The sequence below is a fragment of the Gymnoscopelus microlampas genome (genome assembly GCF_963454915.1).
Source record: "Gymnoscopelus microlampas genome assembly, chromosome: 2".
Classification (NCBI taxonomy): domain Eukaryota; kingdom Metazoa; phylum Chordata; class Actinopteri; order Myctophiformes; family Myctophidae; genus Gymnoscopelus; species Gymnoscopelus microlampas.
Window position 1 is genome coordinate 14145865 of NC_139939.1, and position 27549 is coordinate 14173413.

General features: G+C 42.3%; 1 protein-coding gene across 1 annotated transcript; it reads left to right on the plus strand.

The window, feature by feature from the left end:
- LOC311058129 (fatty-acid amide hydrolase 2-A-like) lies at positions 1-26290 on the plus strand. The gene is made up of 11 exons (XM_084075439.1): positions 1-228; positions 6734-6816; positions 7819-7958; positions 10140-10349; positions 10768-10887; positions 11558-11693; positions 13263-13380; positions 14846-14965; positions 17754-17865; positions 18644-18832; positions 21177-26290. Exons 1-11 carry the CDS (start codon positions 40-42, stop codon positions 21356-21358), a joined length of 1599 nt encoding a protein of 532 aa, XP_083931565.1. The 5' UTR covers positions 1-39; the 3' UTR covers positions 21359-26290.
- The last annotated feature ends 1259 nt before the right edge of the window (positions 26291-27549 follow it).

A 27549-nucleotide genomic window follows, 5' to 3' on the forward strand; every position in this document is an offset into this window, starting at 1 on the left:
GGAATTCAACTGAACTATATAACTCCAGCTACAACAGCAATGGCGTCGGGCAGGCTGGAGAGGCTTGCCGCCTGGTTCCTGAGCCGGCTGGCCGCCGTCCTCCTGGCCGTGTTCCGCCTCCTGTCGCCGCGGGGAACCGCTCCTCCAGCGGCCACGCTGCCCCCCATCACCAACCCGCTGCTGAAGACCCCCGCGGTCCGCCTGGCTGCCATGATACGGCGGAGAGAGGCAGGTGTACACTTTCTCTCCCTCTCTCTCCATCATCTCCTCCCTGGTGTTTTGTGTAAAGCACATTGAATAGGCTCTATTCACAGCAGCCATATTATGAAGACATTCACAGGTGTTACCAATAATACTAATGAAGGCTCTGTTCCATTTCTGGTCAAACAGAGTCAGGGTGCTGATGTTGTGCATGTTGGCTCACTGGAGACACTCTGCTACACCAGTTGGTCTAAAGTTGGGGTAAAGGGACCCTCATGGGCTTCCAAATGGCCTCTTACGGGTGTGTAACTCTGAGAGTGTACAAATACGGGTCCATTTGGTTCCATTTGTACACTCTCAGAGTTATGGGGTCGTGGAAACCACTGTTCTACACTAAATGGAACAGATCCTAGTATCATTGTAATACCTGTGAAGGAAGTGATAATATGGCTGCTGTGCATAGAGCCTATTGCCTTGTTGTTGAAATGTGCTCCTATACAAATAAACTCCACTTGCCCCCTTGACCACTTCTCTCGCACTCTTATTTTCTCCTCTCTCCTGTCTATTTTTACTGTCATCACTCCCCCCCCCCCTCTCTCTCTCTTTCCTCTCTCAGCCTCTCCCCTCTCTCTCCTCACCCACCAGTGGTGGAAAAAATACTCACATTTCTTACTTAAGTAAATGTATCAATACTGCAATGCAGAAATACTCTTGTTACAAGTAAAAGTTTGGAATTAAAAATGTACTTGAGTAAAAGTACAAAAGTATTGGTATCAAAATGTACTTAAAGTACCAAAAGTAGAATAGTCATTATCAGTGTTTCCCCTAGCCAGAAGCTGATCGTGTGGGGGAGGATGCGAAGGTCTGGCGTTTTGGGTTCTCAAAAAGCATATTTGTGCTCAAACACGAAGACTTATAATAGTACATGTGCACAGTAATGAGCAGGAAAATATCTGTATAGTTTACATATGAATCGTCTCCAGATTTAGGAAAATATACTTTTCTTAGACCAACTAGCATAGACTGTCATACATAACAAAAAAGACAGTGGTGGAAGAAGTACTCACACTTTTTACTTAACACATTACCTGCCAATCACGGATATGTCCATGATTTGAAGAAAAAAGGAAAAAATCATACTGTGGTGGTCGGATTTAAAGGGTAAGACCACTTTGGTAGAGGTTTGGGTTGTGTAGTTACCTTGCCATGATGTAACTCCAAAGGTGGGCAAGAAATAAAAAATAATTGCTGCATTGATTAGAAATTGATAATTCAAAATATGCTCCTCATTGACTTACATTGTACGGTAAAACAGCTCTCAAAGTCACTCTTTTAGCACATAAATGAACCCAAACATAGCTGATACAGCCAATATAAATTATCACCAAACCCAGTACTGTTTGTTTTTTTAATAAAAAATGTCAACTTCCTGTTGATTTTACTATTTGAAGATCTGGATCCGGATCCGCCGATCCAGTCCGGGTTTTCTACTTATTAAAAATGGCAAAATCAACAGGAAGTTGACATTTTTATTTAAAAAGAAAATAGTACTGGGTTTGGTGATGTTCTATATTGTCTGAATCAACTTTGTTTGCGTTCGTTTTTGTGCTAAAAGAGTGACTTTGAGAGCTGTTTTACCGTACAATGTAAGTCAATGAGGAGCATATTTTGAATTATCAATTTCTAATCAATGGAGCAATTATTTTTTATTTCTTGCCCACCTTTGGAGTTACATCATGGCAAGGTAACTACACAACCCAAACCTCTACCAAAGTGGTCTTGCCCTTTAAGGGGTGGCGGCCCGCCATTGCTTAATGCATATAGGGGAAACACTGTCATTATGCAGAATGTCCTATTTCACAAAGTTTTCAAATATATGAAATGCATAAAAATCTTCTGAAAATAGCAGATCTAAAAGTTCACAATGCGCCGCATCACGACGCATTGTGAGCTTGTAGATCGGCTATTTTCAAATGGCCAAAAGGTATATAGGGCTGAAGTGGTTTTGTATAATTATCAAAATCTACAAAGTAACTATTAGCTAAAGTTTTCAAATAATTCTAGTGGCGTAAAAGTACAATATTTGCCTCTGAGATGTAGTGGAGTAGAAGTAAAAGTGCTGAAAATTGGAAATACTCCAGTAAAGTAAAAATAACTCAGAATTGTACTTAACACATCGGGTGCCAAACACGGTCTGAACCGTGTGTTTACATAGTGGCGGTTCCGAAGCTTCGGTGCCGAACACGGTCTGAACCGTGATTTCATTCTTTTTGTTTTTTTCATTTTTTTTTCTCCGCGCGGGCGGGGCTAGAGCAGCTCTGGGAGCACCCATTGTAATCCTGCGAAGGAAATGCCAGATCGCTCACCGGAAACACATTTTTTCCCCCCATCCGCTTCCTGTCTATTTCCTACTTTGGCCCAATTCCAAACCACCCCCTCACTGACTCATTGACTTGGGTGCGCGTTCATGTGAGCTCCGTAAGGGCTTGAGGGTTGTTCCAAATGAAATCGGAAAGTCAGCCTGAAGTCAGCGAGGGCTCGGGAACGCCCCTTTCTGGACCCTTTCGGTAAGTCAGCACCTTTGGAGACTTTGGCAAAGAAATTGCCCACAATACATTGCGTAGTGGGAGTTACCACGGCCAGTCTTTTTTTTTTACAAATCTTTATTTATATTCTCATGAATTACAGGACAATACAAAACGAACAAACACAAACACAAACAAAGAAGTTATCAATACATCTATATAACATCATCAGAGCCAGGGGGATTTACTAACAGAAAACATTAAAGAGTGAACACAAAAAGACAGTTCTTGCAGCTTTCTTATTTTTTGAGTCATAAATTGTTTTCATGTACTGCCTGGCTTCAATCTCAAATACAAAGAATGAGGGTTTACTTTGGAATGGCTAAATTTGGATTTATGTATATGAAATTTAGCTAGAATAATGATCAAATTAATTATGAATTCCTCATTTTTCTTCTTATTACTATTATTACTGAAGCACGGCCAGTCAGTCTGTCGTCAAGTTAACGTGGGACGTCACAAAGGGCTGTTCCATTGCTTTTGTACCCTTTTGGAGCCCTTAAACCCTCCCACACTCAGGCACTTACTAGCTGACTTACCTTAAGCTAATGATGGTGCAGGGCTTGAGGGCTTAGGGCGGAGTTTGGAATTGGGCCTTTGAAACGCCTATATCTCCGAATCTGTTTCCTGTGGGGAAAAACGGTCATGCGCGATGCGCGATCCCCCCCCGTTGTAACCCGCGAGGGGAATGTTATGGTTCCAGGCAGTAGCCAGGCTCATGGCAGAACATGAATCGATGCTTTTTTTGCGTGGATTTGCTTGTAACGCACGCGGAAACGTTAAACAGCAAAGCGCAGTCAATGGGGAGAATGCTGGCACCCACGGTAAGTTGTTATGAAAAAATGCTGGCACCCGATGTGTTAAGTACAGTACTTGAGTACATGTACTTAGTTACTTAACACCACTTGCCCCCCCCCTCCCCCCCTCTCAAAAGTGTTCCTGAAGCCAGTGCAACAGACAATGGGGTCAAGGTGACGGGGTCATACTTGTAGGAAGATACAGTGTTTTGTGAGGCTATATCCATTTTGGAACATAAGCCCCAAATGCTGCTGTCAAGTTGCAGAAATGTGATACACATGGACATGTGTTCTGAACCACTATCTAAACCACTGCTTTATCTCATGGTGTATGATAAGCGGTGGGAGGCCATTCACTGTCATTTCCCTTTAACCTATTAAGACCTGAGGCAGATTCTACAAATGCCTTCTAAATCAGTAGTTCTTAAACTTTTTCGTAATAAAGAATTATTCAAGATTTGCGAGCTTGTAGATCTGCTATTTTTGAAAAGCCAATGTATAAAATCTAAAATGACACAGATGCTTCTCTGTGTTTAGTGGATTGAATCCATCTAGGGTTGTTGAGCAACATTAACCTTTGACCAGTAGATGTACACTGAGATCGACCTATGATTGTGCACAGAGAGAGAGAGAGAGAGAGAACTACAACTTTGAAATCATGGAAATGGGAGTGAACACGTTAAACTGTAGTGTAGTCCAGTTTCCCATTCCAAGGATATTTCAAGTTTCATATCCATTAGTCCACGCCACGGACGGACCCATATTTGATATAATTTATACATTTTGTATCTCTGGGAGGGACCCAATCTACACTGTTAAAATCCTCAGTGTTAATTTAACTCTGAGCGAGTGGCACCATTTGATTCCATTTGTACACGCTCGGAGGTACAGGCCCATAAGGGTCCATTTGGTTCCTAATCATCCATCATTTAGTTGGGGACTCCCTGAAAACTCCCCCAAGGACCCCTGAGGGTCCCCAAACCCCACATTGAGAAGCGGGCAGTGGCCTGGTCTACTAGGTGTGCGTGGGGCAAGTGGTCAGAGGAATGGTCACTGATCCCTTCCTCCTGGCTGAGCTTTGCATAACTAAAAGGGTTTAAAAAACATACCAGTGTAACAGTTGTGAAATCTGGATTTATTCCCTGTTCCTGTACAAAGTTCAGGTCCAGAACACTATTTCATACAGTATTTCATATTTTCATGTCAAGGACCCCCCAAATTATGTGTTTGGCCACAGACTCCCATCTCAAAATAGTTTGTTCCAGGGACCCCCAGAAGCAAAGATTTGAGTTGAAAAAATATATACACATTCAAAGATTTGCACAAATCTTTAAAAAAAAATAGCAGATCTACAAGCTCATAGCACGGCACTCAGTGCCGCACTATGAGCTATTTTAAAATAGCCAATGTAACACATTTTGCTGGGGACCCCTCCAAGGACCCAATCCCCGGCAGAGTCATGCCAAAGACAATAAAAATGGTACCCAGTGCCTCCCTGCTTGGCACTCGGCATCAATGGTTGGATTGGGGGGTAAGTCCCAACAACATACTAGTGTCATGTCCCTACCGCTAATCCTAACCTTTAAAGGATCCCTGGCTAATAAGCCTTATATGCCTTAATACATAATAATTACCCTCTATAACTAAAATAAAACATTAAAAACACTTTAAATATATATTTTTAATTAAAAGAAAAAAAGTATTATATAAGAGGGACAATGCCCGTCGCAAGTTGATGATAGTCATGTGTAGTCCAGCCCTACGGAATGCATGTGCAAATAAAACAGATTTAGAATATTGTTTTGATGCTCGTATTAACCTTAGGAAGTATTAAGCTGGTTTGTATTTGCTCATGCATTCCATACATTCCATAGGGCTGGACCACACATGGACCTATGACATCATCAACTTGCGATGGGCATTGTCCCGCTTGAGTAAAAGATGAGCTATTTCTAAAATAAATAAAATATTTATGGTGTTTTTCATTTTTAGGGCAATTAAAATGTATTAAGGCATATAAGGCTTATTAGCCAGGGATCCTTTTAACCTCACTAAAACTTATGCCCAAACCTAACCTCAAAACCACGCCCACTTGCACGAAACACCAAAGAAAGAGGGAGTCCCGCACTTACTTTGTACAGACTGGCATATCCACTTTGGAATCAATTTGCTGTTATGAACAGTAAAAAACGAACAAAAACAGGTGAAAACGTATTAGATTTGAACCACATTCATGAGGGTTTGAAATCATTTAAATTTGATTTCTAAGGATGTGTCTCAGTCTGTATGGATGGATATCATACTGTCCTTTTGCAATATGACACATAACCATGATGTTAAATTCAGAGTGCAGGAACAAGAGGGATTTTTACAGTGTCTCTATGCATGCATACGGAAATATGGAAAGCCGCCTATAAGAGCCAGGATGTCTACAAGTGTTTGTCTGTTGGGGCTAATCTCGCAAACTGCTGGACCGATCAGCGGCAAATTGTGCATGCTGCCAGTAGGCCAAGAAAGTATCTCCATGCACTGTATTGTTTTGTTTTTTTTGTTTTGTTTTGTTTGTTTCTATACATCAAACTTTTTTGGTGATGCCTCCAGCATTCATACAGGTTGATGATTTTATTGGCGCGGAATAAATCCGTAGCTTCATCGCCTCGTTATAATCGCGCTCAATGTGCATGTACTCATGACACAACAGCATTTTGAATTGATGCAAATTAATCACACAAAATAAACACTCCCGGTGTACTGATCTGAATCCCTGACTTCCATTATAAAATGAAAGTGAAAAATGAACAAATATAAAACATATGTGAAGATACTACATTGGCCTACTGGCAGCATGCTCAAGAAATCTGGCGCTGATCGGTCCAGCGGTTTACGAGATTAGCTCTGGATAAACACACACGCACGCACCACACACACACACACACACACACACACACACACAGAAAAGAATAAAAACACAGACCGGCCGTCTTATAGACGGCTAGACTTCTGCCGAGCCACGCTGTAAAAATAATGAGTGGAATAAAAATATATTCTATGTATCAGTCTGTCTACCTGTCATATCCTTCTGTCTTTGTTACTTTTTTTTCTGAATTACTTATGTATACCCCCATGTGTGTCTGTCTCATGTGTTTGCAGGTGAGCAGTGTGGAGGTGGTGCACGCTTATATTGACCGCATTCAAGAAATTAACCCGCTTATCAATGCAATGGTCAAAGACAGGTAAAGTATAGAGATACAGAGTGTGTGTGTGTGTGTGTGTGTGTGTGTGTGTGTGTGTGTGTGTGTGTGTGTGTGTGTGTGTGTGTGTGTGTGTGTGTGTGTGTGTGTGTGTGTGTGTGTGTGTGTTTGAGCATGTACATATCGTTTGTGTCGGGCAGAAACCTCTTATCTCCATATTCCATATCCTCTTATCTCCATATTGATCAAACTACAGCGTCACACAAAGGTATCAAAAGTAGCAGATCTGCAAGATTGAAACGCAGCGCGAAGCGACGCGTTTTGTGCTTGTAGATCTGCTACTTTTGATATTTTGGAAATGTAATCCTGAAAATTAACAGTTTTGGACATATGAGGTTTCCACCCAACAGAGACGAAAACAAAAAAAAATAGACAATCTACAAGCTCACAACATGATTGGAACATTTCCCCAAAATAATTTCTTGGCACTTTACTTCAGTCAGAATTCCTTATTTTGGCATCTATTTTTAGCACTATAAGAGGGATTTGTCTCTGTGAGGTTTGTGCATTGTAGCGAACAACAACAACGACAACAAACGATATGGAAAAATAAATAAATAATAAATATCGTTGCTGTCCGGCAGAAACCAGCTAACTCCATTTTGACGCTTTTGCATTTTTTTCCATAAATCAGGGCCATTGAACACCCTTTACGTCTGTGTGTTGGTAAAAAAATATTGAACAAACGAAAAGCATTAAAAAGTGCTTCTGACAAAACCAGCTAACTCCATCCTCAAACTTTCTGCTAAATCAGCTAACTCCACCAAAAGGGTAGGAGTTAGTTGGTTTTGCTGACTCCAGGCTCCACCCCCTTTTGACCTCCAACCTCATTGTGAGCTTGGAGGTCCATTCAGCTGTTCTAATCAATGATGAACAAAACCTCCTAACTCCACTTTTTTCATTTCATGAAAAATGAACATTTTGGAGTGAAAGTGGCTAAATGAACAATTGAGGATTTGACTGTGTTCCTCACGCCCCCTGCAGGTTCTCCCAGGCGTTGCAGGAAGCGGCGCAGGCAGACAGGCTGATCGAGGAGGAGACGGGAGGAGGCGAGGATGTGCTGGAGGACAGGTTACCATTTCTGGGTGTCCCGTTCACTGTCAAAGAGGCCTTCTGTCTGCAGGGTAACTACAGGAATACATGCACAGTACACAAGTACAATGTCGCGCAAAGATAGCAAAAACAGGCGATCTTCAAGGTTACCTTGCATTGTGTTGAGATCTGTTGTTTCCGCTATTTTTGGAAATATTTTGAATTTGTTTTATTTTATCATTTTTGGAAATTCTTGGAAATGTGTGTGAATGTTTTGAAAATAACCTTTTAAGTGGTTAGCCTGCTGTCGTAGTTCACATTTGGCCATATTAGTAATAATGTGTAAATGTAATTTGTCTCCAACCATGTGCAGATGGAACTTGGAAGTACATGTAAAGTAAACTTGAATTTGTATTGAATCTAGCAAGGAGATTTTAATATTGTAAGTTGTAACCACAGTGGGGTATTCCATACCCCACTGTGTATGGAGAGCAATGATGTAAATGCTTGGCTTCTTTCCAATTATAGACATGTTATGAATACTTGGCAGCAGTTTGCATTTTTACACAGCAAGAGAGGGTAATCCATCTAAATAATATCTTGACATAATCCAGATAACATGTTAATGCCAGGTGTAAAAAGAGCCAATGAGAAATAGACATGGATGCATGAATTCATGTCATACAGAGAATGTACATATGCACCAAGACCCCAGAACCCAGTGGTTTCATTGAAGCGGAATGGACATTCTGGCCATTTGAGGTACTGCAGATGGGGCCACTGTCGGCGGTGACGGTGGTAGGCGTCCCTACGCCTACCACCCTATGACGCAAACCCTATGACGCAAAACGTGTCACAGAAGTGACACGCAGAAGCCCCAAATAGGCCTCACCCATCACATTTCCAGCCCGGAAGAAGGGGTGAATTCGCTTCATGCGCTGGGTGAGCAACTCAATGCAAGTGGATGGGAGGGGATATCCGGTGCCCTCTCTATTATTTTTTAACTCTATGATATGCACACATACACACCAAATACATGTGCGCTCACATACAGACAAGCACAATGGCTCCTTTATTGTATGCAACACATGAATGTGTCAAATTAGACCAAAAAAATCCCCAAAAATATTTCTCAATTTACTTTTGTATATTCAGTTCTTTGGACTGTATTGTTGCAATTCCAGATAAATGCGAGCACGACGAGGACCCGGGTTTGAATCCGACGCCCGTCTTGTCTCGCATGTCTCTCCTCTCTCTGCCCTTGGTTTCCTGTCTCTACAACACCATAGAGTTATAAAAGAAGTGGTAACCGCAAATCCCTGCCCATTCACCTCTATGGAGTTGCTCGCCCAGCGCATACTCCCTTTTATACAGGCTCATAGGTTCGGGATTTATGGTGCGCCCCCCCATCCAGTTTTTACACTGGCCCGGTGCACAGTCCGAAGAAAGAGAAAAGAAAGAGAAAAACATAGGACAAGACAAAGAAGACAACAAAAACTCAGTCACACTGAGCCCCCTTCGTCTGTGTTTGGGGACGGGGCCCTTCCGCTGTGTTTCGCGTCATAGAGTTATGTCTTGCATGCTATGTTTTACGTGTCACCGTGCGTAACCCCATGGCATGTTCGGCCAGAGTCGCCTATACCAGGAGGCTCGAGCTATACTTTTCCCTCTCGGTTCTGGGGGCTTGCTCTATATACTCACATCTACATCTGCAGTGTTGTGCACAGACATTTTGAGGGGCAGGTGCTCTTAGTTACATTTTATACATTAGAAAATGGGACATTCTGCATAATGAGTACTTTCTACTTTTGGTACTTTAAGTTAATTTTGATACCAATACTTTTGTACTTTTTGTACTGGAACAATAACATTTCAACCTCGATCCGCTATTGCAGAGAGGTCGAGCGTCGAGAATGGCTTGTTTTGACCACTGTAAAAAGATAGAGATATGGACCTTTTTCTCAAGATCCCATCATTGGGGCGGATGCGCGAGTGCCGCGCTATGAGCTTGTAGATCTGCTATTTTTTTTAAATCTTGAAAAAAATGTTTTTTGATTTTTTTCAAAAAACCTTTAGGATTTAGAAAACATTTTTAAGAATCGCCTCAGGTCTTAATGGGTTAAAGGGTCCTAGGATCATTCCTAAGTTGCGTTAGAGCGCCCCTTTTTGAAAATGGCACCCGACGGGTGTATCTGCAAAAACGTACTGTAGATATACGTTTTTGGCACCCAATGTGTTAAGTAAAACCACTGGTTTTCTGCTGTATTGTCCAGGCATGCCTAACTCCACGGGGCTGGTGTCGAGGAGCCGGGTGGTGTCGGGGACCGACGCTCCGTCGGTGGCCCTGCTGAAGAGGTCCGGGGCCATCCCCCTGGGGGTCACCAACTGCAGTGAGCTGTGCATGTGGCTGGAGTCCCACAACCATCTGTACGGACTCACCAGGAACCCCTACAGTCTGGACAGAATACCTGGAGGGAGCTCAGGTACTATACGTCTACAGATGGGTGCATAGTAGCGTCACTGTCGCTTTGGAGACCTTGTACGTCCAAAACTGTTACTTTTCAGGGACTGGATAAAAAATATTTGAAACTGTTTAAGTTATGCGTTATTGCACTGGCATGCGATGAAGAATATAACACAGGGCATTCATTCATGAGCATAAAAATATGAAAATATATACAGTATATACAATATTTCTGCCCAACAGCGAAGATATGTGACCAGGTGTCAAATATGGGGTAAATAAGTTACTGTACCAGTAGCTACTTTTATTAGGCGTTCTCTCTCTCTCTTTTTCTCTCTCTCTAACACAAGTTAAAATCTGGAGATAAGCGGTTTCTGCCACCTGAAACTCCTTTGTTCTCTCTCTTGTCTCCCTCTTTGTTTCACTGCGTTCCTCAGGAGGGGAGGGCAGTATTTTGGGCGGAGGAGGCTCTGTGATTGGCGTGGGTTCAGATGTGGGCGGCAGCATCCGCATGCCAGCCTTCTTCAACGGCATCTTCGGACACAAGCCCACCTCAGGTGAGTGTGCCAGTCGCTGGCCGGACACAGAAGTCAGAAGTAGCGGCGCGTCTGCAGAAAGTAGCACCGTGTGAAGCCTAATTAGTCGTTTGTCGTGCGACAAAAATAACTTATTTTCTGTATTGCTTTCAAACGGACATGTTTCCACACTGGTTTACCACCTAAACCTATGCTGTCAGGCATCAAAAGATACTGCAGTATTCTGCGATTAACCCATTCAATCCGGGAACGCATCTGTGTCACTTTATATTTCTTTGGCTATAATCTGCTATTTTTGAAAAAGAAATCGTGAACATGTGTGCAAATGTTTGAATATTAATACATGCGATTAGGCGATTATGTAATAATTGTGACAGGCCTAGCAGTGGGTATATGTGTTTGTCCACAGGTATAGTGTCCAATGAGACGGTGTGTGTGTGCATGTGTTGTCCACAGGTATAGTGTCCAATGAGACAGTGTGTGTGTACATGTGTCTGTCCACAGGTATAGTGTCCAATGAGGCAGTGTGTGTGTGCATTTGTTGTCCACAGGTATAGTGTCCAATGAGACAGTGTGTGTGTACATGTGTCTGTCCACAGGTATAGTGTCCAATGAGGCAGTGTGTGTACATGTGTTGGTCCACAGGTATAGTGTCCAATGAGGCTGTGTGTGTGCATGTGTTGGTCCACAGGCATAGTGTCCAATGAGGGCCAGCACCCCCCAGCGTCAGGCCTCCAGCCAGGCTTCCTGACCACCGGCCCCATGTGTCGCTATGCCCAGGACCTTCTGCCCATGCTGCAAGTAATGGCTGGACCCAATGCTGACAGGTGTGTGTGTGTGTGTGTGTGTGTGTGTGTGTGTGTGTGTGTGTGTGTGTGTGTCGTTGTTACAAACCCGTAAGGGTCCATTGGGTCCCCGGACCTGACATTTAGAAACACTGCTCTAATACACATGCAGATTATTATTATTATTTTTTTTGTCACAGTGCATTTGTACAGCCTATATTGGCTAATTATCACCACCCCGTCACTATGACTCGGACATAACCATATATAGATTTCACTATGACTCGGACATAACCAAGTTCAGAAAGGACTCAGGGGAGGAAAGTAATACATACTGCTACTGAACTCTTCTGAGTTCTGAACGGCAGACCCCGCCCGCTCAGTAATCAGTGAATCAGCCTTGCAACACTGCGGCTCGCTCTGTTAGTCGCTCGAGCCACTGAATAATTTTTGTGTACAGCCAGTGCTGGGAAGCAATGGTTTTAATACCTGGATATCGCTCTGACTAGGCCCGTCACAATTATTACATAATCGCCTAATCACAATTATTTGAGATAATCGCACTTTTTTTTTTTCATAATCGTCATCAGAATAATTTCCATTTTCCGTTTTGAGCTTGTATATCTGCTATTTCCACTATTCATGTTTTGCCATATCTTCCCTTACAAATGTCATTTTTATTCATATGGCCCAGTGGTCAACGACAGAAACACAATGAAATCGCTAATCGCAATTATTGGAGCGACAATTAAATCTTCACGTAAAATGTCATAATCGGGACAGCATTACCTCCGACACGCTGTGGGAAATTTGCCACAGAGGTACGAAGGTTTTGCCATTTCTTGAAACAGGTTTTGCTTATGCATGGTCACTAGAGAGGAATTTAACCGGAGGTTGGCTCGTGAGACTAGTACTGTACCTCTCCTTAGCTAACGTCTCCTCGCTGCTTTCACTGCCGGTACTCAGAATGAGTCTACTTTGGACTTAATTCCGGAAACAAAACTAAATATATCACGCCCACCTTGAACGTCTGACCAACTTCCGACCAATCACAGTAGCCAAACTTTCTTCGGATAGTCAGAACATCTCTGAGGTGAAAGAACAGCCAAATAAAGTTCTGAGAGACCCATCCAAAGTTATGAATGACGTGTCATTTTGTAGTTATTGCCTACCCTGTCTGAGCAAAGTTTGCCTGTTCGGACGGAGTATGTGCCAGGCTTAAAGTGTCTTGCTCAGGGACACTTACACACAGACTGGGCAGATGGGGGCGAACTGCATGGAACAATATTTTAAAACAGCATACAGCATAATTAACAGCATGGTGTTGAATTATAGCAACCCTAATCAAACAGAATGCAACATGGAATCTGTATAGCAGACTGCATTATACTATGTCATTGCCCTCCACCCGATGAAATCAGAGGTGGGCTATGATTCTGTGTGTGTGTGTGTGTGTGTGTGTGTGTGTGTGTGTGTGTGTGTGTGTGTGTGTATGAGCCTGATTGCTATCCATAGCTACAGATTTCACGGGGAAGACACGTTATACAACGTTGTGTCTTGTTTTCTCTCATCATCTCGCTACTCAGTCTCTCTGTGTCTGTTTGTGTCCAGGTTGCGTCTGACGTCGGAGGTGGACATGAAGAAGCTTCGTTTTTTCTCTGTTCCTCATGACGGCGGTTCTCCTCTGGTGTCTCCGGTGGACAAGCAGCTCATACAGGCTCAGAGCAGGGTAAGGGAACCGCCTATAGATACCGCGGCTGCAACTATTGATTTTTTATTTATTCCCTATTATTTTAGTTTTTCCGATTAATTGAATGATCAGGAAGTGCGTTTTCTCTATGATTAGCTTAAATAAAGGCCACGCAGTCTGTGCATGTTTCCCTGCACTTTCCAAATTTAGATATCTATGGACATGACATCATTCACAAGATCCCTTTGTAAACATCCATTTTTTGTCCTATGCACCTGTCATTAACCTTTGAGGTGTGCATCGGCCTTCTTTTAGTGTTTACATCTTTTTGAAACCTTTTGCCTATAATGACATGCCCCAAATAGGGATTGATTATTAATCGATAATTGTATTAAATTAGCCATTATTCAAATCAACAATCAATTAATCGATTAGTTCAAGAAATTGTTGCACCCCATTCACCTTATTCTTGGCCCCTCTCCCAGGCAGTGCCATTGACTTTTTCTCTGTTCTGTTTCATTCAATATCTGTCCACTTCCTACCTCGTAGCAAGGAAACTTATATTTAAGAAAAGGTCGCCAACATTTTATCTATGCAGCATTTCCAGCCAGCAGATTAGTCACACTGGGTGGCAGACTCACACCGGAAGTTCGGTGAAATAACATTGGAGTCTATGAGAGCCGGGCTGGACAGCTTATGAACAAACACTATTTCTGAGACCTTGCGAAACCTCCGAGCCAGAAACGATACCTGCCGCTGAAGTTTCCTTGCGGCTACTGCAGGTGTAATGCAGGTAATCAGTGTTGCCAGATTTTGCAAGAGAAACAAGCGGCCTGTTCTATGAAAACAAGCCCAAAATAAGTGACTAAGCTAAGGTTTACCAATCAGCTATTTGAAAGTAGCAGATGTAGAAGTTCACGACGCGTCATGTAGATCTGCTATTTTCATAACATTTTGGGGGGAAAAAGTGAAATATTTTGAATATTTTTAGTTTAAAAAATATTAGGAAGCAAGCCCAAATAAGCAACTACACTTTAAAAACAAGCCCAAAATCGCTTATTATAAGCAGACATGGCAACACTGCTAAACAGGAAACCCGTTGATACGAGGCTCCCCACCCCACCTACTCCCCACCCCCCCTACCATAGACATATAAAGGTAGACGCCTCCTCTGGCTCTAAAGCGTGTGTATGGCGGACGCACTTCTGCTTCTGGGGGGCAGCTGGAAATTTCCGCGTATGTCACAGAAGGGGGCGTTCAGTAGGCCAATGAGAGGCAGGTGGGGGCGGGACAACTAGATTCTGACAAGTCCTGGAAAAGACGCGCTGTGATTGGCCAGTAGTAAACGCGCTGTGATTGGCCAGTGCCCGTGCCCCCCGGAAATATGGCGGCCACCATACCAAGCACGTCGCTCCAATGAACTGCAGAGGCCAATGAGGTATCTAGGTTTCTATATCTGTGCCCCCTACTCCCTAAAGTGAATATCATTGTCTCTCCTGTCCAGGTGGTGGAGTGTCTTCGGTCACAACTAGGGGTCAGTGTTGACATCCTGGCCATCCCTCAGCTCAGGTACTCTTTCCAGATCTGGGGGGCCATGATGGCAGCGCCAGGCAAGGATGGCAAGGTGGGCATCGCTGAGCTTAATTTACAGTCCTATTCAAAGGAAAATAGTGTTCCAAAATACAGACTCGCCGACACATGTGAAATGTGCAACTTTATTTTAGCACTGCAACTATTGATTATTTTCTTAGTGATTATTCCTTGGATCACTTTTTCCAATATACACACACGTGTATATGTGTGTGTGTGTATGTGTGTGTGTGTGTGTGTGTGTGTGTGTGTGTGTGTGTGTGTGTGTGCGTTTTAAAATAGTGAAAATAACCGATCTACATTGACTGAAAACAGTCTGAGCTCTGGTCTATTATAGCAATGGCAACACATTGCGCAGTGATGCTTTGTGAGCTTGTAGTTTGGCTATTTTTGGTGTGTGTAACTCCGGCACGCATCCAAATATATAAATCAGAGATGCTGTATCTATTGCTTGCTTTTAACACATTAAACGCCAAGAACGTAGTCCTACGGTCCATTAAATCCAACTGCTAAGCGCCGAGACCGTAGTGCTACGGTCCGAGTGCTTTTTCCTTTTTTTCGTTTTTTATTTTTATTTTTTTCAATTTTCTACACAGACCATTTTCTGTGTAACACCACCGGAACGGAACTATTTGCGTTCCATTCCTATCGGCCTCCATTCTAAAGCGCACACAAAAACGCCATTTTCTCCCTTGTAGTTTTTTCTCCTCGGTCATCACTGTTTAACATAAACCGTTCTAACTACAACATGGATGCCCCGTTTGACACGTGGTATGCACTGCTAGACACAGGGACATTTGCACGATGTTTACAAACAGTGCATCGCGCATTCTTAAGGATTTTAACGGGGTCTATGGCGACGTGACAAAAACAAAAAACAACAATAAAACCTTGGCACTGGTGAGTACATTATGAGATTAACCTCTGGCGGTGGATGTGTTAATGCTGGTATACCAATAGCTGAGGCATGTTGTGTGTTTTTTTCTTTTTTCTTGCTTTTTTTAGCGGTGCCAACCGCTCTAAGCTTGACTTTGTCCGTATGTCCGTCCGTCCGTCCGTCCGTATCAGCACGGGATGAGCACGGCAAAGAAGCAACACATACAAACACACGCACACACACACACACACACACACACACACACAGTTGAAGCTTGCCTCTGCCATCTCTCCTCTCATTGGCCACACGTGCCACTGCTTATGAAAGAGGGGTCCAGGGACCCCCAGCGTATGTTCTGTCCGTGTAAGCACGGGATGAGCACGGGATTTTACACAGCTATAACTCCAGTTTGCAGCATGCCACCAAGTCCAAATATGCTATGTGGACTTAGACCACCAATAGGGACGAGCATGAATTGCTGAAGTTATCAAAGAGGAGTCCAGGGACCCCCAGCGTATGTTATGTCCGTCCGTCCGTGGAAGCACGGGATGAGCACGGGATTTGAAACAGCTATAACTCCAGTTTGCAGCATGCCACCAAGTCCAAATTTGGTATGTGGACTTAGACCACCAATAGGGACGAGCTTGAATTGCTGATGCCCCGCCCCCTCTGTCTTCCCATTTGCTGGCCTTCAAACAGCCATAACTCAAGTTCGCAGCATGCTAGGGAGTACAAATTTTGCACATGCACTAAAACCACCAATAGGGACGAACTGTTATTACTTAAGCCCCCTCTGTCTGCCCATTGGCTGGGCTTTAAACAGCCATCATTCCAGTTTGCAGCATGCTACCAAGTAAAAATTTGGTAAGTGGACTCAGACCACCAATATGGACGAACTGAAATGAGTTAAGCCCCGCCCCAAAGGCACCGCTTCCTTCACACAGGGTGTGATTTTTAGCGGCGCTAGCCGCTCTATACCTTTAGGTATAGAGCGGATATTAGCCCTCTATACCTGGCTTTTGCGTCAACGTTCTGATTGGTCAGGCTCGCCAAGGTTCTGATTGGTCAGGTCCGTCAACGTTCTGATTGGTCAGGCTCGCCAAGGTTCTGATTGGTCAGGTCCGTCAACGTTCTGATTGGTCAGGCTCGCCAAGGTTCTGATTGGTCAGGTCCGTCAACGTTCTGATTGGTCAGGTCCGTCAACGTTCTGATTGGTCACTATTCATGACATCATAGTGATGTCATGAATAGTAACATAGTGATGTCATGAATAGTGACCAATCAGAACGTTGACGGACCTGACCAATAAGAACGTTGACGGACCTGACCAATCAGAACCTTGGCGAGCCTGACCAATCAGAACGTTGACGCAAAAGCCAGGTATAGAGGGCTAATATCCGCTCTATACCTAAAGGTATAGAGCGCGAAGTTTGTATATCTGCTACAAAAAGCTACGAAGATAGAAGCTGATAGAGTGGGTACCTAAAGTTTATTTTTTAGGTACCCACTCTATCAGCTATGACAGATCAGTTTTTGCCACTTACCTTGGAATGCATTTGGTGATTCGCTTCCAATGGCACTATTTAGTGCCACTGGAAGCCTTTTAATATTGTTTCTCTAGTAGAAACACATATCTATGACAAAATATATCAAAGGCGCCGCTACCTTCACACAGGTGTGATTTTTTCTTTAACATTTATTTAACCAGGGTAGGTTTGCTGAGCATGAGTGCTCAATTTCAACGAATCGACACAAAATAAATTCAAGTAGATTGTTTATAATCTTCTTAATCTGTCATTCTGATTAACCACTTTTCTTTAATATAATCGTTCATTAATTGTAATCAAAGCAAAAGTTTGAAATAATCGTGATATTGATTTGAAGTCATATTACTCAGCCCTACAACAGGTATAGATGCGTTTTGTTTTGTTGTGTTTTGTTGCAGAGTCCCACATGCTTTTCTGAGCTGATGTCAGACCGGGGCAAGAAGGTTTGGCCGTTATGGGAGATGGTCAAGTGGACCCTGGGCCTGTCGCCTCACACCTTGGCTGCCATAGGTACTGGAGTGTGTGTGTGTATCTATGTATACTGTAGTATACTGTAGAATCCGAGAATCCGGAGGGCTAATTTATTTTATCTTATTCACTGACTGCTAAAATGTATTTTGTCATGTTTTTTACATTTACTATGGATTTGAAAAATACCACCTTTACTACCTGTATGGGCCGTCCTTTCTCCATGGTAACAGATTGGTGTGGTTCCCTGATTGGACCTTGCCTCTCTGAGTGCAAATAAGTAATAATGATAATCAAGAAATTGCCTCTGAGATGTAGTGAAGGATAAGTATGAACTATCAAAAATGGAAACACTCAAGTAAAGTAAAAGGTAACTCAAAATTGTACTTAAGTACAGTACTTAAATATACTTATTGTAGCTACTTTCCACCCAGTGTTAATTTTGACAGAACATTTTGATTTAGTCATAGTCTTTTGAATGAAATTCCATTTAGTTTTAGTCACACTTTAGTCATCTGAAATGTTTTAGTTTCAGTCTAGTTTTAGTTGACAAAATATCATACGATTTTAGTCAACTAAATCTACGGCTGATTTAGTCAAGTAAAATAGTTTTTTGGCAGGCCGTTGTAATGCCTGAATGTCTAGTTTTTATTTGTTGACAAAATTGTCAAATCTTTAGTCATCATAGCCTCATTTTTATTTAGTTTTCGTCAGTGTAAAAAGGTAGTCGACCAAGTGTTTTTCGTCATAGTTTTAGTCGTCAAAATTAACACAGTTTCCAGTTTCCACCACTGTTGAACATGGTGTTTGTGTCCGTCAGGCTTGGCCACAGTGGAGCTGTTCCAGCGTGCAGAGCCCACTCCGTTCCTGCTGCAGCAGAAAGAGGCTCTGCAGCGCCTCCTGGAGGATCTACTGGGCGACGACTGCGTTTTACTCTACCCGTCACACCCACACCTGGCACCCAAACACCACACACCACTGTTCACACCGTTCAACTTCTCATACACAGGTGGGCTAAACCACTGGTTCTCAATGTTGGGTCCAAACGTTGGACCCAACATGTTGGGCAAAACTCCATATTTGGGCACGACTCATGTTGGTCATTTTTATGGTCAAGGTTTTGGGCAAGGTTTCAGCCCCCGGGATCCCAATGAATACCAAAAACAACCAAGCTTACTTGTTGATTATCCCTTGCTCTGGTGCCTTTTATTTTGAAAACACTTGCCCCACTAAAAATTCCCACTTTCACACAAGCTATCTTAACACATAAGGCTAAGGGTGTCATATTACGTCCTCGCAATTCCAACGCTTCAATGATGTCCTTTTAAAATAAATCACCCGGTCCACTGCAATGTTATCAGATTTATAAAAAATACATTTATCTCAGATTTATTTTCCCAAATTGCGTTTTTGGTGTAAACAAGCTATATTCAACTGCCGATAACTACAGAACGGACAATCGCGGTTACAATGTTTTTTTTTTCTGGTTGAAGAAAGTAGGTAGCTGATATATTGGAATTTTACCTTATTATTCTAAGTTGCTTTGGATAAAAGCATTTGATAACTCATTGAGTGCTATTCACGTGTTTCACGTGTTTTTGAAAAAATAGTAGAAAACTAAAAATTTGATTTTTTTTTTCAGAACCCAATATATCATTATCTGAAGATTTGCAGCTCCATCCACTCCTTGTTTAACTTATAACTGAAAAAGGCTGTATCTCGCTTCCTAAGCACTTTTTTTTTTACTTTGAAAAAATCTCTGGCACTGGGACAACATAGCCAGAAATAATTCTGCCACTCAGTGAGTTAAATGACTGTAATGTAATGTAAATGTAATGTCTTGTCTTTCCACGGAGACATCGTTTGTTTACATCCGGGTTGGATATTTTTTTCTGTGGATTGTCAAAAAGACTCAAAATGAGGTAAAAACCGCTGGCAGTGGCGTTATGAATTAATTAATAATTACCCGGCAATGAATGTGTTAAGACCTAACAGGCTGATTGATTGCGATTGGCAACTGGCTGCGTGCATTCCTGCTGTCCTGGTACGATAGGAATGCATGCAGAGATGACAGATTTGGGACATGGCAGCCAATATAGAGTGTGGAACTCTCCGTGGTGCTGACTCCTACGTTGCTAGAGTGTGAGCTGTCCGCGGTGCTGACTCCCACCTGCCTCTATGTTACTTTACAGCAGTGGTTTTCAACCAGTGGTCCGGGGACCGCCAGTGGTCCTTGAGGGGGTCCCAGGCGGCCCCCAGTTAAATGATGGAGAGTTGGTAACCAAATGGACCCTTATTACATCTTTAACTCTGGAGAGTTAATGGGTCCATTTGGCTTCATTTTACGCTCTCAAGAGTTAAATTATTGTTAAACATCTGCATTACTTAATTAAAGAATAGTTATTTTGATCAACGTTTGCCCGTCATTTCTCCTATGGTACCAACATCAAAACAGCATGGAATGGTGGACAAAATCTCATCCAACGATAACAAAATATCCTACGTTTTGAAAGTCTAAATCTCATCAAACGGTGGTCCGTGGCTCAAATGCAGAATAAATAATGGACCTTGATATGAAAAGGGTTGAAAAGGTGTTACTGTACAGTGAGCTGTCCGTGGTGCTGACGGTCCCATTTTCTGTTCTCAAAACCTGTTCAGTACACCCATGAGCAGGTGACACGCCGGCCTTAAGTAAAACATTTATGTCTTACAGATTGTTCCGTTTGCTTAAAACTCAAATGTAACCCATTAAGACCTGGAACGCATCTGTATGTGTCATTTTTCGATTTGAGCTAAAAAAGCATTATTTTACACTTTGGCTATTCAAAAATCCAGAAAATGTATGCAAATCTTTGAATATATATTGTTTAAAGCAAACATTTTTAACTCTATTCTTTGCTTCTGGGGGGTCCCTGGAACAAATGAAAAGGTTTGAACACCACTGATACAGAAACATACGTTTTTTCCAGAAAACTGTCGGGATTTAGAAGACGTTTGTAGAATCGGCCTCAGGCCTTAATGGGTTAAGCAGCGGTGGCGCTCCACGGTTAAATGCATATATAGGGGAAACACGACTGGATGCAAAAGGGCACTATATTTCTTTGTTAAATATCTGACCTAAATATCCAATCTACAAGTTCACAACGAGCTTGTAGATTGTCAAACCCCATAGCATTCAAAGTTGTTACTCTTAGGCCCCTCTCTCTCTCGCTCTCTTTCGCTCTCTCTCTCTCTCCCTATCTATAACAAGGACAATTACATCCCTTGTTCTGACAGACCTTTTACTCTTTCTCTCCCCCCACCCCCTTTCCCTCTCTCTCCCTATCTCTCCCTCTCTCTTTCTGTTCCTCCAGGTATTTTCAACATCCTGGGTCTTCCGGTGACCCAGGTTCCATTAGGGCTGAGTGTGGAGGGTCTACCCCTGGGTGTGCAGGTGGTGGTGGGGAAGAACCAGGACAGACTGGCCCTGGCCGTAGCGGTCTACCTGGAGAAGGCCTTCGGAGGGTGGAGGGAGCCTGGCGAGGTCAAGGCCTAGAATTGCACACACACACACACACACACACACACACACACACACACACACACACACACACACACACACACACACACACAAAGGCACATACAAGCCATGTCTACTGTGCTGTCTTTTTATGTCCTCTTTTTTTTTTGGGGCCCAATGCTGATTTTAATTATATTAATTTAATTATATGAAATTGTTTCTGACTATAGCCTGATTTCTACTTAATCATTGAACTGATCTACGCACTCACAACGTTTTGCACCGATGTGTTGTGAGCATGTAGATCTGTTATTTTCTGGCTAGCAACAACGTAAAAACTAAGCATAAGGGTACGGTCACCCTCAATTTTCCCATGTAGTCTTGTGGCTTGTGGGCAGTGCCGGTTTTCTGGTGGGTAGTGTTGTTTGACTTACGTCGGAGTGGTTGGTTCACTGAAAGAGAACTACAACTGAAATGCCTGCCGAGTGGGGTCAACCACCGGCCTTTCTTTCCTATTGGTTGGAGCCCGGTCAATGATTACCAGTGTTGAACCTCCACGCTTCAGGCGCGTTGAAAGCGTTGTGTGAAAACGGCGCAACCTGATGCTCCACCCTATTTCTCCCATAGAGTGGAAGGGAACGGGACGCGGACCGAAGTGTATGTGTGACTGTGCCTTAACTCTGCACCTTCGCTGGATTGTGTTTGTTTTCTTAAGGCAGTGGTTCTCAAAGTGGGGCCCGGGGAACCCCAGGGGTCCTTGAGGGGCTTCCAGGGGGTCCCCAGCTAAATGTTTATCAATCATTGGTTAGGAACCAAATGGACCACTAAAGGCCTGTAGTGATGGGACATGGGAGTGTAAAAATGGAATTAAATGGACCCTCTGGTCCAGAGTTATGGTTGTCCAAACAAAAAACCCGTAGATCTACGTCAAGTGGTCTTTTTGTGGTTTAATAAACGTTCGCGCTGTTCTCTATTAAATCCATCATTGGGTTCCCTTTCCACTCACTTCCCACACACCCGGATGCAGAATTAGCGGGTTCCGTTTCCGGTTTTAGCTTGAAAGTTTTGATTTTTAGGCAAAAACAGGGCAAAACCAGTTACCTCACACGGTATACAAAAAGAGAGCTCCGGTTATATTTTCTTTTCTCTGGACGACGAACAGTTATCCCCTTTCTGTTTACCAACGATCTGAAACCCGATCATAAGCTAAGCTAAGCTAAGATGGCCTGCGGTGAGGGCCGCGAAATACGAGAAAGCCAACGGATATGACGTCTGGAGGCTGTTTGCGCTGTTGAAAACTACGTCACACGGCTCTTGAAAACGTAACCCTTTGAGGGCTGGTGGATCTGTCCTGTTTGTTTATAAAGACGGCCAGACAATGGATTATAGTCGATATAACAATTCTGTGACCGGTTGAAAAGGTTATAAAACACGAAAATCGCTGGCACTGGGTGAGTATATTATGAATATACTCTGGCACCGAATGTGTTAAATGACCATACCGGTGTTATTGTGTGTTCATGTGTACTTTACATTAATGCCAACAACTTTCCAAAGCAAGTTTAATTCAAACTTTAAGGTGATAACCCAACCATAACATGATCTGCTTCTCCAAAAAATGTTAATTCGCCCTGAAGTTTGAATTTTTCCAGAGGGACTGGTTCCTGTTAAACTTTTCAAATCAATACATGCTGCTTTACTGCTTTACTACACAACGATAACGTAACTTTGACAAAACAATGAAGTGGACCTAAAGTTCACTGTGTTGGAATACCTGTCACAACTAGTCCCAAGTTCATTTCATGCCATACTGAGATTAATCACTATGCCTGAATTATAGTTTGTTTGTGCGACAGTGTTTTGCATTTTGTTTTAGAGCAATAGTTTACTTTTATTTTTTAATATAGTATACAGTAGATTTATAGGAACTGGGGAGAGAGTGACGGGGAGAGACATGCAGCAAAGGTTGTCGGGATCAGGAATCGAACCCGTGGCATGCTGTCAGGCTCCATTGCAGCCTAGGTGGCCGGACCGCTAAACCAGCTGTCCGGGCCCAGAGAAATAGCTTTAAGTGTAGGCTACATGACTAGTATATTATGGGATAAACACGCAGTAACACCAGTATGGTCCTCTAACCACTATTACTTCATTGACCGAGGTCCCCCAGGGGTCTTATACTTGGACCCTTCCTTTTTTCCCTGTACACTAAATATTTTCGCCGAAAATAGCTGATCTACAAGCTCACAATGCAAGCTTGTAGTTGGTCCATTTCCGGAGATAGTTTGCCTATTTTGTCACAAATGTTCGCTTATTATGACATGTCCAGAATAGGAACACTAGAGTCCATGTTGTTAATGTGAACATATCCCTTTATATAATCCAATTTGCTCCATTATCAAGGCCAGAAAGTTACTTTTTTGTCCACTATCCAGAGTGGCTAATGTGTAGCTGTTGGTTTAATGCTCTGCATTTCTTTGTCACTTTATGAAGTCAGCAATTAACCACAATTAACCCTATACTTAGTTGACTGGAGTCCCCCTGGATTTTCCACTAAATATCTTTGCTGGAAATGGTATTTTCAGAGACGTTTACCCCAGAATAGGGCATAGCAGTGGTGGCCATTTTGTGGTTCCACCGATCCAGAGCCCATTCATTTTTCCCATAGAGATAAAAATATTTATATCAATTATTTTAATCCTAGAATCAAGCCATCCAGGATCCTGGTGAATCATGACCATAAAACATTTGATTCTTTGAGAACAAAAGATTCAAACCGCAAAACAAAGGGTATTTATTAAATATAGTATATCATATCATTAAATATTAAAAAAAATAATAATCACAGAATCAAATGTTTTATGGTCATGCTTCACCGGGAGCCTGGATGGCTTGATTATTGGCTTGAAATAATTGATATAAATATTTGGATCTGGCTCTGGATCGGTGGAACCACAAAATGGCCACCACTGCTATGCCCTGTAGGGCTGTTAGGGTTCATGTGGTTACTTGGAACACTTGACTGAAATGGTGTGAATCATAAGCTTCGCCCGGAAGCAACTTTGCGCTTGAAAAGGCATGCGTTGACAAAATAAGTGTATCGTACGCTCAATCGAAAGAATGTATCGTGTATTTCCGCTATTGTTTGTGTAATGATTTGATTTTTCGGGTTGGGGTGTTTGATGATGAATGTTTTTGTTGGATATCTCTTGCGATTTTGCAAGAGTAGTCTTTCTTCCGTGCAATTTCACGCAATCGTGTGCAATCTCACACTGTATACATTTTGTGAATCGATGTGTTATTCCAAAGTCTTTGATAAGGAAAGGTTGTGTTTTGGCTAGTATGCTGCTACAAGATGCCCTACAAAGAAGCACTGAGTACAAATGTGTTATAATATCGTCCGTGTCCAGGGTTCGATTTGCTGGGGGAATCCATGTGTCTTCCTTTGATATCCTCCCTTTGGTCATTCATTTTTTATGGCTGGTGGGGATGTCTTTTATCCCCGCTTCTGGTCAGAATTAAATACATGCATATTTCCATATGGGACTGCCTGGAATGTTTGATATTTATGTTTGATAATATCACCAGGGGTGCAATGCTCAGTGGACGGGGTTGCACGCCGAGCAACCACTTATTTGGCCAGGGTGACGCGCAGGCACATGCATAGATTTAAAACTACTTTAAATTCACACTTCATCAAAGTTTACAAAGGCTCCCGACTCACGCCAGGTACATTAACATAGGAATTAGCCTATATGCATATCAATTGTCCATTGTGTGACCTGTACTGTAGGTCTTAAGCGACGTGCGCGTCACGTCATTAAAATAGAGAGCAACCACTTCTCAAATGAGCATAGCATCACTGAATATCACAATTTAATAATTGAATACACATTTTAATTGTATGTTAGCAACATTAAGCCTGCGGCCCCTATTTTTGGCACATTTTCAAAGAAGTTCAAAGGTTTTTCAAAGATTTTCACAATTGTTTTATTGGGCTACGTATTTTGATCAAGACATTTTCATTTTACAAATCGAACCCTGTCCATGGCCAACATTCCAAACAATCACTCTATCCAAGATGGTGGAGCTAAAATGTCTGCTACTGAAAACTGTAATCGCTCGACTATTCTTCTACAGCTAGATACTGGATTATATCATTTAGTAACCATGTGAAATAAAGGTGGTATAAGTGATATGTTTTTGTTAAAATAAGTGTTAAATAACTCGATGATTTATCATTGCTATAGAGTGTTTGTTCTGTAACAAGCTCTTTAGTAAACGAAAAACACAGAACATGTTCAGGTTGAGATCATTTTATCCAATCATGAGAGAGAACTGATACAGGATAAACAAGTGAAATTGTAAGAACTGAAACAAATAACGAGCTGACAAAATTGGAACTGGAACACAAGGTGATAAATTATCGTTTTGGGGTTCTATGTCCTGATTTGACGAAATTCGTATCCACCCGAAAAGGTGTTTTCTTTTTGCTAAAGAGCTGGAGAGACGGGGTGACACCTGAACAAACACTACTACTGTACAGTATATAGCAAGGATTACCATCGCAAGAGCTTTACCTTTTAACAATAAACGTTTTGTTTTAACTAAAACGTATCACTAATGCACCTTGCCCACAATTGAAGGCTTGAGATGAGATGGCGAACCATTTTGAAGCGTTTTGAATACTCATCATCCTGCTCTTGCAGTTGTCGTGACAATCCAAATAATTTGGAGGACAAATGTTCTGTGTAGCCTAAGAATCTGTCTACACCTTTGAATGTCCACCACACAAATGCCTCTATAGAAAGACAAAAATGTTATGTAATGTGATTGTTATTCTTAGGCTATTCTTATTTGGTTCTTTTCCTCAAGACTTTTGTTCTAGCTGGTTGTCGAAGGTTGATTTTCTGCCTAACAATGTACTAAATAAAATGAGGACCAAGTATGAAATAAAACATACAATACATACTTTTTTCTTTCATGAGTTTCTTCCATGATGAAACAATTGCTTAATCCGTTGATATAGTCAATGTGTTGACTTTCCTACCTTTTTCTGTAGATATGATTTTTAACCACAACATACATGAATACATATGCAGGTGGCCAGGCACACACGTGTGTGTGTGTGTGTGTGTGTGTGTGTGTGTGTGTGTGTGTGTGTGTGTGTGTGTGTGTGTGTGTGTGTGTGTGTGTGTGTGTGTGTGTGTGTGTGTGTGTGTGTGTGTGTGTGTGTGTGTGTGTGTGTGTGTGTGTGTGTGTGTGTGTGTTTCACAGAGAGAGAGAGAGAGAGAGAGAGAGAGAGAGAGAGAGAGAGAGAGAGAGAGAGAGAGAGAGAGAGAGAGAGAGAGAGAGAGAGAGAGAGAGAGAGAGAGAGAGAGAGAGAGAGAGAGAGAGAGAGAGAGAGAGAGAGAGAGAGAGAGAGAGAGAGAGAGAGAGAGAGAGAGAGAGAGAGAGAGAGAGAGAGAGAGAGAGAGAGAGAGAGAGAGAGAGAGAGTGAGTCAGTCGGTTGGTCCAAATAAGAAAATCTTCAGAATGTTCACTATTGTGTTAGAATAATTCCAGGTTATTATTATTATTATTATTAACAACAATAAAACTGTTGCCTGTCTTTCTCCAACTCAACCACAAGGGGGTAGTATGTTACCGCCCTCCTGGAAGCATAAAGGCCCAAATGGTCATTGAAACCCATACATTATGTGATGATGAAATCTCTATACCCCTTTTTTTCTATGAGGCGGTGATGTCACCACATATGACTCATGGTAGGATGAGGTGTCCAGTTATTGCTTCCGTAAATGAAACTAAACAATGATGTCACCCTACACGCTTTTAGTTGCCTATATGATTTTAGTATGGATAAGTTCACACAGATTTAGCACTGAAAAAGTTTGTGCATGCCCTGGCCCCTGATTGAGTTTGGTTTCCAATAACCATGTAAACAAACAATTAACAATCAAAAAAGGAAAAAAAAGACAAGAAAAGAAAAAGAAAAGCAAACACCAGCAAGTGACCAACAATGAGTTTAGAACAGGAAAGTCGGGATTTATGCAACCTGTTTTTTCCCCCCTACTAATTTTGATTTTTAGCATTCTCTCTCTCTTTTTTTGTTTGTTGAACTAGTCCCAACAACATTTTGCTGCTTGCTTGTACTTGTATAAGTTAGTGACAAGTAAAACCTGAATTCTTGAGTCTTATAGGCTACTTTGTTGTTCAATGATGATGCCTGA